The 16,581-nt window shown below is 37.3% G+C and overlaps 1 protein-coding gene across 2 annotated transcripts in view; it reads left to right on the top strand.

The window, feature by feature from the left end:
• LOC127961282 (furin-1) overlaps positions 1-15,569 on the top strand; it is an 85,693-nt gene extending 70,124 nt beyond the window's left edge. For both annotated transcript variants that reach the window (XM_052560326.1, XM_052560327.1), the window contains exons 10-16: positions 1,964-2,064; positions 2,401-2,504; positions 2,757-2,874; positions 5,550-5,729; positions 5,814-5,938; positions 8,500-8,613; positions 12,299-15,569. In XM_052560326.1, coding sequence (XP_052416286.1) covers positions 1,964-2,064; positions 2,401-2,504; positions 2,757-2,874; positions 5,550-5,729; positions 5,814-5,938; positions 8,500-8,613; positions 12,299-12,918 — 1,362 coding nt within the window. In that variant the 3' untranslated portion in view covers positions 12,919-15,569. The remainder of the gene's footprint in view (positions 1-1,963; positions 2,065-2,400; positions 2,505-2,756; positions 2,875-5,549; positions 5,730-5,813; positions 5,939-8,499; positions 8,614-12,298) is intronic.
• The last annotated feature ends 1,012 nt before the right edge of the window (positions 15,570-16,581 follow it).

Raw genomic sequence — 16,581 nt, 5'->3', positions numbered from 1 at the left:
TTTAACAAAATACTGTTTGTATAGATTACTATAAATTATTAAAAAAGTATTTATTTTTATGTTTATTAATTTCATTTGTTTATTGTAGCTATGTCTAGGCAGGGACAGAGTGCAAGTATGTATGTCCAACTTAACTCTTTATTTGTAGAAATTTGAGAATTTTTTTAATTTTAGAAGAAATTTTTTAAAATCTTTTTAAGAATGATTCGTAATTCCGGTCCCAGAACATTTAGATCACCTTAGCAAGCCTAAAGCAACACCCTGGCAACAAACTACAACACACTGGCATATTGACACTGACTTTTGCATCAGCAAACAACCTTATTGGCTTCTTCACAAAATGTCAAGCTGCAGTTTCAAAGCACAAATGTCCCTGTGATTCAAAACAACAACCCCTCAGTGTCATAGCATGACATTTTCTTTGCTCATGTTCGGTTTTGTTTCTTTACCCGGCTCTGTGTCGACAGAGGCGCGCACCCAAGCATTGTTCTCATAACCGGCTATGCCTGACTGACTCATCTATTGTCCCGCATTCAAGACACAGACACTGGCTTTCACAATGGAGGTGTGCTTTTAAAGGACAGAAGCCTGATACCCGCTGTTTCCTCTGCAGCAGAGACTCTGTCAGGCGATATTCCTCTCCTGTGGTCTCCCGAGATCCATTTTTAATTGTGCAATTGCTGAATTCTCCCGTCATCGCTCCTGTCATTCAGCCTCTCTGCCATTTCTAGTAATTAGTCTCACGCAAGGAGGTCTGTCGCAGTCAGTGCACATCCTGCGATGCCTGGCTTTTTAAGTGTCAGCCGTCAAGTCTTTTATGTTTGCATTTGTCTTGAATTGTTCCGGCTCTGTCTGTGTGACCCTAAGGGCTTAAAGATGCTGCGCTTTTTACCCTCAAGTGTCGAAAATGTCAAACATTTAACTGAACCACCTGGGTCACTTAACGGGCAGAAGCTGAATGGCACTTTTTACAGGGTTTTCACATTTTCTGAAGAATATGAGAAGAGGTGCTTGCCATGCAGATGCCAGTGCCGTGATGCAAGACTTGTTGCCAAGGCATTGATATGCAGTTGCTAGGAAGCTCTGGGTGGTTGCCTACTGGCCCAAGTGGAAAGAGCCCAATTCCCAAGTCTCTGTGAAATCCTCATCCCCGCTCTATTTTTGCCTCCTGTTGTTGCTCCTCAACATCTGAGATATCAGTTATACCTGTAGCACAAATGCTGAGGGACTAGTTGTACATCAAAATTTAATGCTGAGTGTAAGGGCCTTGTTTGAATTCTTGATTGTGAGTATAAACAAATAAAAATAGCAATATTGGACACAATTAGCAAGATTATGAAACGGGTCATGAATTGAAATCAAGATCTCCCTTATAATTTGACATACAGGCTAATGGTCAAAAGTTTGGAATATTAAAATTATTTGAATGTCTTGTGTTCACCAAGTCTGCATTTATTTAAAAATAAATAAATAAATGAAAAATAAATAAAAAGAAAAAATATATAACTTTTATTAAAGATTATATATATATATATATATATATATATATATATATATATATATATATATATATATATATATATATATATATATATATATATCTCAAACATACATACATTTTAATGAATTCCTAAATGAATTAATTCCTGTTCATTAAAAAATAATTCCTGGAAAATGCGTCACAGATTTCACAAAAACAGTAAGCAGGGAAAAAAATGAAGTTTTCAGCTTTGACTATAATACAAAACCACTTAAGTGACCTGAGAGCTAAAACCAGACTTTTATTTCAAAATCCTGACAGTTTGTTAAAATCCTACTATTATTTTTGTGCCTCGGGAAACATTTTTATCATCTTTTATGAGAGACTGCATTGTCACGTCAGTACAGTGTTGGTATTGTGTTCCCATCTGGAATAATTGGATTTTCCCGTCATATCAGTGATGCGATATGTTTCCTGTTTCAGGTCACTACAGACCTCAGGCAGAAGTGCACAGACTCCCACACAGGCACCTCTGCCTCGGCCCCTCTGGCGGCAGGAATCATCGCCCTCGCCCTTGAGGCCAAGTAAGTCGTCCGAAGCGTGGTTTTGTCCTGTCCTCAAGCGAGGTCATCTTTCTTTATCAGCAATTTGAGGGACCCGAGGCTTTCGAAATAAAATGGCTGCTGGCTAGATTGGCAGACTGGAATTAACCTTCAAATTCTCATTTGGATCAGACGCATGCATTGAGCGCTATCATTTTAAATGAATGCACTGGTAACAATATAACCTTTATGACTCCACCTGTAGCTATCCGTGACCTTTTACGAAAGGGCAGGATAGATTATCTAGAGCTGTTTGTGTTTCGTTCCACCATGTATCTCACATGAAGGAAAGAAAGGCACTAACACTTCTCTCCACAGTAAAAACCTGACCTGGAGAGACATGCAGCATCTGGTTGTGAGGACGTCAAACCCTGCCCACCTCACCACCAATGACTGGAAGACAAATGGAGTGGGTCGCAGAGGTAAAAGCCCATCTCGTTGCTTTTCATCGCTCCCTCCTCTATCCTTTCACTCTGGCTTGTCTTTCCACTTTCCAGCTACTTGAACGCTTTGTGATTAGATCGATAACAGTATCATTGGCTGCACCAGTCTGCAAAACCTCTTTAATTCACCTCTTTACTTATAATGTCAGTCTTTTTACAACCTTTTTAAACTGGTTCTATAGTTACTTTCAACAGTATTGATTTCTCTCTCTCTCTCTCTCTCTCCTACAGTAAGTCACTCTTATGGATATGGTCTGCTGGATGCTGGAGCCATTGTAGCTCTGGCAAAGAACTGGACGAATGTTGGACCTCAGCGGAAGTGTGTCCTTTCCTTGGTGTCTGAGCCTAGGTAGGTTAAAACCTCTGTACTGGATTGATCTTAAAAGGTTTCGTTTTGGTAGCAAAAATGGGCAACTCTTTCATTTTCTTTCTTTTATGTCCATTCAAACTGAATGTTTACGCTGCTGTTTTCCATTCAGTGAAACCATCCGGTGCTCTTGGTCTTCAAAAAGACATAAAACATCATAACTTCGTCTGAAGACAAGCAAAAATATGACTTTTTGGAGTTTGAAGGCCTTAGTTTTTATCCACTTGATTGCATAGATATAGATTTTTTTTTGTGCTGAAGAAAATGTGGACTGAATCTCAGAAATGCAGTCATTAAAATGGAATTAACGTTGAATTTCATGGAATCTTAAGTTAATTTTTTTTTTTTCTTTTATGTATAGCAACACCGTTAATATAATTTAAATACAATTCCTGGTTTACTCTAATTGTCAAACAGCAAAAATCTGTGAAATTTCATATTAAAATGTAGAATAAGATTCAGTGTAATAAGGATAATAATATTGGATTAGTCTGTGAAGCTCTTTATTTGTTAAAAATAATATAATGTTAGCATGAATTCATATATAATAATACCATTTAAATTTTTGGTATCTGTAAGATTTTTAAATGTAAAATACATTATTAATAAAATACATTAATAGTAAATGTACTAAAATATATTTATATTAATACTGTGATATATTTTTTGCAGTTTAAAATAACTGTTTATTTAAATGTATTTTAAAAATGTAATTTTCTCCTGCGATGTAAAGCTGAATTTTCAGCATCATTACTCTCCATGATCCTTCAGAAATGATTAATACGCTGATATGCTGATCAAGAAACATTTATTATTGTTATCGATGTTTAAAACTGTTTAGCTGCTTCGTATTTTTCTGGGTAACATGATGCATTTTTTTTAAAGAATTCTTTGATAAAAAACAAAACTATTTACACATTTTTTTAATAAGGGGGTATATTAAAGACATGAAAATTGTTTTTAAACAAAAGGTCTTTAAATATAGATGTATTAATTCATTTGATTAGACAGTCTTTTTGATTTATAAAATTATTATTTTGTTTAAATTCTTATTATTAAAAAACATTTCGGATGGAAAAATAGAACAGTTTCAAGCAGCGCATTCTGCAAAATAACTTTTGCCTGGCTGAGTAAATTGACAGAATATAGATTTTTGTGTAAACTAAATCCTCTGTTAGAAGAAACTGCAGTCTTAATTGATTCTTCAATAATATATTGCGAACTGAGGTTCACACAAATGGAATGCTTTAAATTTAGTACTGCTAAAAAGGTCATGAAGTGCATTAGGAAACGGGAATATGAAACGAGGTGGGAGAAAAACATCACTTTTGACGGTTTATCATATTTAAATTTAGAGCTGCACAACTAGAATGATGCTTCAGTGCATGAGGCATCTCCGCTGCCTACAGAGTGTGTTTAAAGGAAGTAATGACTTTTGCAGATAAGCTTGTTACATCCACGTTTGTCACACTTCCATCACTGCTGTCATCTTGGAACTCAAGAAGGACTCTCAAAGTACCTCTCCACCGATCTCATCCTCTCTAGCAGCATATCATGTCTCTCGCTCTAAAAACTGACCCTCTTTTTATCCCTTCCTCCAGTCATCCTTTATGGTTCACCAGCGTTATGGAAAGATCAAGAGCTTTTGGAGCAAAGCCCAATTTAACATGCTGGTTGCAGAAGTCACAGAGTGAAGTGATTATGGTCTGCCTCACTTCCATCTCTTCCGTACTTTTCTTCATCTTTTGCTTGCAACATCTCTGACTTGAAGTCTTGCACGCGCTGTGGCGTTACCACGTAAAGAGGGGTTACGCTTCATTCCTCATGGACTTGTCAGAGGCTGTAGCCTGTCGTTCTCTTTCTTGATTTAAACTCTTCTTCTAGTGTAACTCTGTCTCTGGTGAGCAGGGCCGGGCCGCTCTAAGCTCCTTATAGGATTGGGTTTAGAGCGCCAAAAGCCTACCGGCTCCTGTAGCGGTCATCGGTGGCACAGGTCTTAACCTGACTGAACCTTTCTGCTGGACCAGGAATGTGTTTTGCACACTTAAGCATTGCAGCAGCAGTTTGATATAGTAAAAATCAGTTCATCTTTCCCAGTAGCTATTTATATAGCCTGTTTGATGCAAGTAAACATGTTAATGCTTTCATCAGATTGCTTTATTTAACATATCATCTTCTGGTGTTGGCAATTATTACCTATTTGTTCAAACAATGTTTGGAAATTCATTAAACATTTATGCTTAAGATAACAGTGATGATTTCTTTTGAGGCTTCAGTAAACATTTGGGTAATTTACCATTTTAAACACATACGACTTTGTGTGTGTGCCGTTGCTTTTCTAAGCAATTGAACTAACAGTTTTCACCTGGTGGATGATAAATGACACATTAAATGAGGATCTGAACCATATCTAGTGTTAAGATTGTGGTTTCAGCTAAATCGTGGTTCTTGTTTTCGAATATTTTGATGATCTTACACTGAAGTTCTGAAATTTTGGGTATGCAGGATTGTCAAAATCATCAAATCAGCATATCAGAATGATTTCAGAAGGATAATGTGACACTGACGCATAATGCATTCATAATTACTTGAATTAAAAGTCTAACATTTCGCTGTGGTTTGCCAGTCAGTTCTTGAACACTGTTTCCTGTTTTTAGGAATATTGGGGGTCATTTGGTGATCAATAAGAGTGTGGATGCATGTGCTGGGACGGACACCTTTGTGAGCTCATTAGAACATGCTCAAGCCCAGCTGACCCTGTCCTACAACCGCAGAGGAAACCTGGCCATCTACCTGATCAGCCCACAGGGCACCCGCTCCACGCTGCTTGCACCCAGGTCAGGCACTGATAGGGATACATCCACACATTTATACTGCTGAAATCAGTTAAGTGTAACATTCTCTGTCTCTTTCTCTCTCAGACCCCATGATTACTCCTCTGATGGCTTCAATGACTGGGCTTTCATGACCACCCACTCCTGGGATGAGGACCCTCGTGGAGAATGGACATTGGAGATCGAGAACGTGGCTGGAACCAACGACTATGGTAATAGCTCATCCATCCAATATGCAGGTTTTTTTTTTTTGTAACTTGATTTGGTTTCTGAAAGCAAAACTACCATAGCTCAAGCTCCGTCACTCTGGAAACTTATGCTGGGAAACTAATTGCGCTATTATATTTAGCACAGATGTGCGCACCAGTGCTCGCTCACTCGTGAAGACTCGCCCACTCCTGACAGTAAAATTGATATATTTCTATGACTTTCTAACATTTACATGTAAAAAATATACCTGTGTCAGTTATGCACTGAGGAAAACTCAATGTCTCAAAGGCAATAAACTGCAGTTGATCCAGGATCGACCTTAAGGGCTGCTTGAGAATAAGTGTGCACATAAAATGACCTTGATTTACTGAACCTGGATCGAATTAGTGAGTTTGCGTGAACTTAAATTGTTGTCTATTAAACCGCTTTAGTCCCGATTGATTTCTTAGGTTATTTCAAGTCAGGTTTTGGACTTTAATCCCCGCTTTTCTTGACTTCTTTTATGAAACGGCCCCCAGGTCGCTTTCACTAATATTGTCCTGACTCTCTTCAAATATCTGCTTCTCTACTAATAAAAACTAGTATAAGAAAGATCATAAAAATGAAATAAAACAAAATTGATCAAATTGAAAATAAAAATAAAAAAGATAATAAAAGGCACGATAAAATAAAAACAAAACAAAAATGGTAATGAAAATAAAAAAGATAAAAAAAAATAATTATAGAAAATAAAATAAAAAAACAATTTGACTTGTAAGTGATTCAAAAAAAGTAAAACATTGATTGTGATCCTATAAAATAAACAAATTATAATTAAAATGAAACAGAGTAATAAAAGAGCATAAAGAAAATATAAATACAATTAAACAAAAATGATAAAAAGTAGATAATCGTAAAATAGAATAAAATAAAAGATAAAACAATCTGGGACTTTTAAAATGATTAAAAAGAGTCCGATATTGATTGTGATACAAAGAAAGTCTCTTTTTATGTCTCCCAGTGCCCTGCTTTGCACTTCACAGGAGTTTAGAGTATCTTCTCTCCAAATCTGCCCGATTTGCCCAATCCTGTTTTCTTCCTCTTTTATGTCACTGTCAATTTGTCTTCCTTCACCACACCCCGCAGTAATTCTGATTAATTAAATCTATCTTAGTAAATCAGAGGACTGAGGACTCTCCAGTCGCTTATGAACACTGTAAATATAAAGAGACTTCCAGCCAAAGCTCATTCATTTGTCCTGCTCAGACACTAACACAACTGCTTTATGTCTGGATTGAATGGACCATCCGTCCAGTGCATTACCTAGTCCATTTCTCTTTGTTGCTTTAAGAATTTACAGCTCTACTGACTTTATTGGACTGGAGACAAAGTGTGCCATCTGTCTAATGAACATCGAAGCAGTGTGGCACTACAGTCACTGAATGATGACAAGAACTGTGTGTTCAGACAATGTTTGTGCAGTTACAGGCCACAACGATGATCAAACTTTTATCTTCTGCGTAATGTGTGTAAGTGGCCACAAAATGAGCAAGATGTACAGGTGATAATATACAGTCAGACTGTCTAAACAGAAAGGGTGCTGTTGATTTATCTTGTATACAAGTGATACAAACTCTATAAATAAACTCTTCAATTATAGAATACCAATGGGGATTACTTTGCATTTGACATATCATACTAAATAGGGCTAATAAATATTGTTTTTTTAGCTGGTCAAGCACTGATACATGAAACTACAGTAGTCAACATTTGAAGTGGATCAAAAAAGTTCATCATAGTTGTCCTATGACAAGAACGCATTTTGGTTTTAGGACAAATTTGATGAAAGGTTTTGATCCAAATTGATTCAAATGTTCACTAGTGTAGTACAGCTGCGTAGGAAACTGTGACAGTGGTCATTTATGCAGCATGCAGCTAAATGTGATTTATACTAAATTATCTTAATGTAAAATGACTGAATGCTGTGTTTTAGTTTTTAAAAAAAAAGTAATTCCTATATTATATATTACAGTTGTAAAATAATCAGATATATGCTTGTTATGCTTAATCCGTATGTGTGTCAGTTCTAATTGTTTATTGTGGATATCATTAATTAATACTAAGATTATTTTAATTATTAGCATTTTATTATATTGCTGTCATTTTATAAATTCAGTGAGCCTTGAGAGGCTCCATAGTTTTATGTTCGTATCATTGGGATTTATATATATATTTGTTTTGTTTTAGTTAACTTTGGTCAGATTGCTAATGTATTGCCTCCTGTGGCTTTTTGCTTTAATACCTCTATTCTAACTTAGCACTGTTCTGATTTACTTTAGAAATCAGCTCTGCTAATCTTGTTTGCTTTTGGTCGGTTGCTTGTGTTCCTAATTTTTGAGTTGACAGCATCTGCCGACTGAATAAATCTCATCTAGTGTAGCACAGTCTACTGATCGAGACGGAATGAACACAGACATAATGATTCACAACTGGCATCTGTCCTCATTTTGTGAGTTTCTTGAGTGCATGAGTCAGATTGTTGAATCTCTCTCTCTCTCTCTCTCTCTCTCTCTGTCCGTTTTAGGCACTCTGACTCAGTTCACGCTGGTTCTCTATGGCACAGCTTCTAGTTTATCCGGCCGTTCAGCAGCAGACTCCAGCAGCTGCAAAACATACGACCTCAATCAGATCTGCACAGGTAAGTGTCAGAGTAAATGATGGGGGAAGTGCGCCCCCTGGCAGCCACTAGTGGCATTCACTAGCTGTCCTCAGTACCTACGCTGTTTTCAGCTGCATATTAACATCGTTTAACATCTTGACTTATTATTTTATTAGTCTTCTCAAGCTTTTAAACTCTTTGCACAACATTTTGTGTAATATTTTGCATTAAAAAATGCAAAATAGCATTTTTTTCCTAAATTAATCATGTCATGTAGAGTCATGCAACAACAGCGAAGCATGCTGCAATTTGAAATGTTAATCATTGTGTAATTACATGCTTATCATTCTGTTTTATGTTCTGTCTTTAAGAAATAATAGGCAGTATGCCGTAAATTAGAACACAACATTAATTTAGTTGAAAAACACTGAAGACAGGAGAAATGATGCTGAAAATTCAGCTTTGCATCCCAGGGATAAATGACATTTTAAAATATAATAATATAGAAAACAGTAGTTTTAATTTGTAATAATATTTCACAAAACTGAGTTAATGGTCAAATAAATGCAGCCTTGGGGAGCACTTTATTCCCAAACTTTTGAACACTAGTCTGTGGTTTCACGAAATGTTTATGTATTAAATACATTAATACATAACACTGATAATCTCCCCACTAATTGAAAGCTTTAAACTAAATGTATAAAGCTTGCAGCTGTTTTTATAGGTCCCTTTAGCTTGTGTTGAGTGTGTTGTGCTGGTCATGTCTTAGCTGTTAAACTGTGTGTTCATAACTCAATCCTGGAATTAGTTCACAGTGCCAGCTGCATTGGCAGCCGTGTTGAAGGCACCTGTCCAGTTTAGCCTGCGGCCGTCCCCCTCTCTGTGGACACTCGTTGCCAGCTCATTCTTACCTCTCCACACACACACACACACACACACTGACCCTGCCACTACTCTTTCATCAGCTCTTTCCTTTTTCTGTCCTCTGCCGCCTCCACTGGCCATCACCTCCTCTGAATGACACCATGCTCAAAGGATTTCTTTATGAATGCTCAAAATATGCTCTTCACCTCTTTTTTGTGCACTATGATGGGCAGAGGTGTAGGTAGTTGATTTATCTCCCGATAAGTTTCTTAAAGCCTGTTTACACCATGTACACTCTTTAAAATAAAGGTTTTATAATTGGGGTTTGATAGTGATGCCACAGAAGAACCATTTTTGGTTCCTCAAAGAACCTTTCAGTTGTCAGTTCTAAAGTAATTCTTTTTTTTTTTTCTTGTGTGAAGAACATTTCAATAATTTAGAGAATGTTTTTCCATTATAAAAAACCGTATGTGCAAAGGAAAGGTTCCATTTGATTTAAAGGTTCATCACAGATGCCAATAAAGAACCTTTATTTTAAAGAGTGTAATGCAGCTTAGCTTCTGGATGGGCGAGAGGTGGCCACTTACACTGGAAGAGACTGTCTGAGTGACAGATTTCCTGGAATTGCTGATACAACAGTAAGGCACCAGCTTGGACAGAACATTTCATAAAATCACTTTTTGTGACATCCTGGTAAGATGACATTATTTGCAGGTGGACTTGTGCACTCAGACTCAAGGAAGCTGCGTAATGCTAGCCAAACTACTCATTTTCAGCTAGCATTTGGCACTTTTGTGTACAACATGCTTCAGTTGATTAGTTTACAGGTAGGGTGAGCTGGATGCACAGATGTGTGGTTTGTGACTGAGGCTACATTCAATGAAAAGAACACAAAATAGCCAAATTGTTCAAAACAACAACAACAAAAAAGTTTAAAGGGGTCATATGATGTTATTTCAAGTTTTCCTTTCTCTTTGGAATGTAACAAGTTTTTTGTGAATAGATAAGATCCCTAAAGTTGCAAAGACTAAAGTTTCAAACCCAAAGAGATATTCTTTATAAAAGTTAAGACTTGTCCACGCTCTTCTAAAACGGCTCGTTCTATGTCTTTTAATGTCTTTTAGACACTTCTTAACACTGTGCATATGAATACTCTTAACCATGGTGAAAATGACTGCAAAGCACAGCCTCTTGCTTTTTGAAATGTCATATTTGGTTTCAATTTGTGCATTGTTTGTATCAGTAAATGCCCTTCGTGTATGTCAGGTGGGATGCCTTACCTGTGTATGATTCTCAAAGATAGATCCAAGAGTTCTTCCTGGTGCTCATTCTGCTGTTATTAATGGTTGCATGTTATCCCTGATCTCATCTCCGCAGCTTGAACCCTCTCCAGGTGTTAAGCACTGTTACCACAGCAACCCAACATGCCCTACCAACCCATAAATAGGAATTTTGCACTGAAAAAACGCCTTTTAGTAGATGAGCCTTTTCAGTTGTCAGAAGATGCTGAATTGGATGGTTTAGTAATTATTCCAGTAATAGGACTCGCATCAGGCAAGGTAGTACATTTGAAAAGACCTGAATTTCCTGGATCGTATTTCTACTTGGCTTGGCAGGCAGTGTTTGAGGTGTAAATAAGCCCAAGCAGCACAGAGCAATGCAGTGTATAGCTTCAGTCCTCAGGCAGATTCATTTACTCTATCACACTTCACACACACACACAAGCTGCCCAACTCTGCATCCTATTTAAAGGATGTAACGGGTATAATACAAATTAAACTCTAGCAACAAGCGTTTGAGGCCAAATGCTGATTTACCATGAATTATTTTTTGTTTAAAAAACAAAGCAAAAAAAACACCATTAAATAAGACTGTGAAAGCACACCGAGCCAGACAATAAGCTTTCAAATAGGTTTGCACACTGTATTAAAGGTATAGCCGCAAAACTTCTATACATTTACTGTATATATGCTTGCATGTTTGGTAACCTTGTCTGTGCATATCCAATCATTTATTTTCCCAAAAAGCTTGACAATAAAATGCTGATACATTTTCTTTTTCCTTTTCTTTTTATCAACATCAGTATTTTAAAGTTAATTGGGCTACGTATCCACGGAGTATGGATATCATTTTATAGATCTCCTCATAATGCAAGAACCATTGCTGTCAATCAAATCGTTTATTAATTATTCCTAAATATGCTAAAAACCTACTTTTGCAAACTAGTCCTATGTTTTTCGTTCAATCTTGATAAAAAAAATGATCTTGACTCTCTTGATCAATAATTATCAAAAAACTTTGTTTTCCTTTTGTTAACAATAACAGGTTCATTTATAAAAGGGGCGTGGCCAAAAAAAACCCATCTGTCAGATGACTTAAGCATGCAAAGATTCATGGAGATCTGACCATAAGTGTTGTTATAACGGTTTAAAAAGGCGTCAAAAACACAAGATTTCTATAGAAATACAAAATTTGCTGAAACTGTAGAACATGTTCATATATTCACACAAACACTAGATCTTCAAATCATATGACAGATCTCCTCATTCTGAACAACTTTGCCTCTAGGACTAATGCTGTCAATCTGTTAATGAAATGCTGTTTTAAATGGAGTACAGCATGCAACATCGCATCATGTCTGCTTCCTGAATATACTCAACTGCCCTTCAAAGAATGCAAGCTTTGCATTTCAACCTTTAAATCCTCAGAAACGCTGGTCTCATGGATGTCCATCCAAGTGTAAACATGGTTTTTGGTTTAAAAATAGAAAATAAAAATAAGAAATAATCAGTGGAAAACAGCAATATAGTTTAGCTTGTATTTTGAAGCCTAAACTGAATTCTGTTCCATCCTTCCACAGAGTGCAACCCCGGCTTCTACTTGCACAACAAGAGCTGTGTGAGAGACTGTCCAGCAGGTTTCACCGCAGGTACCCGCTCCATTTTCCTCCCCAATAACGAGGTGACGTCCGTCCTCCGTCCCGCCTGCCAGCCCTGTGACTCCATCTGCCTCACCTGCAGCGGCACGGGGCCTCAAAGCTGCCTCTCCTGCCATCCTCACAGCCACCTGGACGGAGTCAGCGGCACCTGTCTGCACCAGAACCACATCCAGCGTGAGTCTCCGGACGGCGAGCTGTTCCAGACGCAAGGCAGTGGCTCATCCATCAAACTGAACCCAGAGCTCACCTCTCGCCTGCCTGCGACTGTGGCCGTGCTCAGCTGTGCCTTCATCGTGGCTACGTTTGTGGCCGTGTTCGGCTTCCTGCAGATGCACACTCGTAAACAGAACAAACTACTGTCTGCCGAAGCCGGGCCAGGATCTGGGTTACTGGTTGGGCTTGGTTTCAACCGCACCGCAGTGGCCTACAAGGGCATCCCGAGCGTTTGGAGGGAGGATGAGGGCAATTCCGAGTCAGAGAACGAGGAATTTGAGATCCGCAATGAGAGGACTGCCTTCATCAAAACACAAAGTGCTCTTTAACACCCTTCTCGCTCACGTTCCTCCCCTCTCTAGCCTCTGCTGCACTGTTGTCTCTTTTTTTAGTATGATTTCCTTCCGGGGTTCGTCTGAGCATATCTCACTTCTTGGGGTTTTGGTTTATTTTCCACACCTTTCGTAGTTACGTATATGAGCCATGATTCACCTGGGTGTTGACCTCTCTCGGTGCCTCAACATAGAAAAAGCTTCCAATCACAAGCGACGGGGATAAGCCGATGGTCACAGGGTTGTCCCGGAATTACAATAAACATGATTCTTTTTTTGGTCTCTTCCTCTTGCCTAGTGAGATTTTAAGAAACAGCAAGATTTATTTGCATAGGAGAAAAACAAAGCTTTTCTTTGAGTGAATGAGTGTGTGTGTGTGTATATGTGTGTGAGTGAAACTACGTTTATATGAAGTCAGTTAGTGCTCCAGTGGGTCGGATCCACTGGCTTTGCGCAGGGAGCCTTTTAGAAGAACATATCACTATTTCTACATGGTCAGATGGAGAGCGGAGCAGTGTGTTGTTAAACGCGTCTGAAGAACTTACTGCTCCCCCTAGAGTTTATACATTGACAAATTCATGATTATTTTAAGTACAGTAGGGTGTTTGAAGGAATAGTTCTCCAAAAGATGAAACCTGACATCATTTGCTCAGCCTCATGACACTGAAAAGCTGCATGATTTTCTTAGGTGGAAAAACGTCCAAATGCCTCTAATCATGCAGGTTTGAAGTGACATGAGTGAGTATTTTCATTTTCTTCGTGGAACGCAGCATCCCTGCACTCTCTGACCGTATGTGGGGAGAAACCTCTGATGTCGGTCAGTCCCTCCGAGCCAGCTCAGCTACATTAAGCTCTACTCTTTTCTAAATCTGTCCTCCAGTCAAGGTTTGAAACACTAGAAATGGCCCCGGCTATAGGCCTGTCCTGAAACGATCAGGCTTCCATGTTGTCATGTTTATGGGGATCATCCATTTATTAGATTCAGATGTTTGAGGTATGGTTTGTGCTTTAATAATAAATCAGAGAAAGTGCTGTGAGGATCCTCACCCAGAGCAGCTTGGGTTGTTTTCGTCCGCTCAAATCATTTCATCTTTGCTTACTACTGTTTGTTATTGGTAGTACGCTTGGCCTTGTCAGCTCATCTGCGCAGAATATAGTACTGTTGTATTTTTGTTTTTATCTGAATTGCATATTCATGATCCACATATGTTGCTCTTATGCAGTATCTTTATGAAATGACAATGTTATCTATGGAATCTGTGCAATAGAGACCCAACACAGTTAATGTGATTATGTGCTGATTTCTTCATCATATCCTATCAAAATAAACTGGAGGGCACTATCAGCCTTTCAGAACCATAGTTTCTTACGACTGCACCAAGCAAAGACAAGGACACAATGTAGGCCGGTTCACAAAGTACATGCACCATCTTCAGCCTTGCCCTAGTTTAGTTTAAACACTCTTTTATACAATTAAGGCTCGTTTCTCTCTCTCTCTCTTTTTTTTTTATATAAGTGTGTACTGTTCATCTACACAATCCCTAGACTAACAGAACATCTTCATTTATGACACCCTACAGTTTCACAGCAGTTAAATATCTTGAGACTTTATGCTAATGTTTGTTTGTTGATCTGGTACTTCCCTGTTCTTAAAACAAGTTTCAAATTTGAACTTTTCATCCCTCCATTTATTAATTGTATAGAGTTCAACTTGAAGCTGCAATTTACTATTTAGCTAAACAACTGTATAGGTGGTCTGTGTTTTACAATTAATATTTAGGTTTTCTGTTTTTTTTTTTTTTTTTTTTTTTTTATCAAGAATGCATTTGGGTAAATTGGGCCACTTTGTAAAATTAATTTAGTGCTCACACACAGAGCGAGAGTTGAATCTTCTTTCTATTTTTAATACATTCAACTTACATGTTTAATAATTTCTCTACACTTTTGTTTAGTTAAACTGTAAAATAGCTGTTCTGCCCCCTGCAGTAATGATTTAGTGTTACAGGTGTTTTGGAAAGCCTCAAAGTCATTGAAGGCATGACCAAAGAGCACAGATGAAAATCTGCTTGCCTTAGAACGATTACATGAATTTAAATTTTTTTTTTTAATTATTAAACTTTAAAAAAATTGAGGTTAGTTTAAGTTTTGACTTGGATAAGTGATTTGTGCATATACCCTCAGAGAATGCTTCAGAATGATGTTGAATGACATTATAGCAGTTGTGGTGTAAACTTGTCATGGCTGCAGTTTTTACAAGATCACACCCAATAGATTTCACCTTGACATTGTGATGATTGCATTGTGCTCTAAGGGCTCGTGCGTGTGTGTGTGTGTGTGTGTGTGTGTGTGTGTGTGTGTTTGTGTGTGTTCAGGCTCAAGTGAGAACCTTCTGGAGAACCTTATTTGAAGAGTCAACTGATGCATGTAGATCCCCAAGTAGAAAACGCCAATCATTTGTATGACTACCTGAGACGGGACAACTATATATAAAATTAGGCCTATTTTTGTACTATATATGGTGCATTGTCATTTACATGTAATTTAAAGATTATTTTGCTGTTTTTGTTTTTGTTTTTATTTAATTGATGTCAATATGCGAATTATAGATTATACAAAAAAATAAAAAATAAAGATCTATGCAAACTTCAGCATTTGTCATTGTGAACTCTTTGTTGTATTTCCTATAGGTCGGATCAAATCTTCTAGTCCACAGCCATGCTGAAAGCCTTAATACTGTTATTTTTTTTTTATTTATTTTTTTTTTTTTTTAAGGCTACAAGTTAATTGAGATTTCCTTGAAAAGGGTTACTTACTTGGAACTGTTTTGCTAAGAAAGGTCTAGCATCCTGTTGAGGTCAAAGTGTTAGGTGCATTGACCTCAAAGGAAGATCAGACTACACTACGTAAAGGATGTGTTTGATAGATTTGATCGGTCAGTGTCTCGATCAGTTGTTTAAAATACTACAAAAATGAAACGAGAGCACAATATTTTAGGCATGGCCTGTTTCGCAACAGAAGTGGAGTTCCAGACGACTTTCCTTGGTTTGTACAATGTTACATAATTTGTGTTATCCTCAAAAACTATGAATCATAATTTTGTCAAAAAAAAAAAAAGAAACGCCAACAACAAAAGTTAAATGGCCTGTTATAGCTGTTTACAGTTTAGTCACCGTTTAAACCATAAAACAAATGTGACCCTGGACCACAAAACCAGTCATAAGTAGCACTGCTATATTTGTACCAAAATGCATCAACTTATGGGTATGGGTCAAAATTATAGATTTTTTTTTAATGCCAAAAATCACTAGGATAATAAGTAAAGATCATGTTCCATGAGGATATTTTGTAAATTTCCAGCCATAAATATATACAAACGGTTTTTGATTTAACATTTTTTATTAGTAATATGCATGGCTAATGATGTTTTGGTTATTATTATTTTATTTTTTGGACCCTAAGATGCAAATAGCTGTATCTCGGCCAACCATACATTACGGAAAGCTAATTTGTTCAGCTTTCAGATGATATATACATCTCAATTTGTAAAAATGGACCCTTATGACTGGTTTTGAGGTCACAAATAGTAATAGTAAAATGCAAATAAACTATGGCTCTACTAATGTTTGTACAGTATCAGTATTTTACAGTAATAAAATCATA

Source organism: Carassius gibelio, chromosome B7 (genome assembly GCF_023724105.1).
Source record: "Carassius gibelio isolate Cgi1373 ecotype wild population from Czech Republic chromosome B7, carGib1.2-hapl.c, whole genome shotgun sequence".
Classification (NCBI taxonomy): Eukaryota; Metazoa; Chordata; class Actinopteri; order Cypriniformes; family Cyprinidae; genus Carassius; species Carassius gibelio.
The sequence above is the reverse complement of the archived record's forward strand: the minus strand, read 5'-3'. Positions and strand labels throughout refer to the sequence as shown.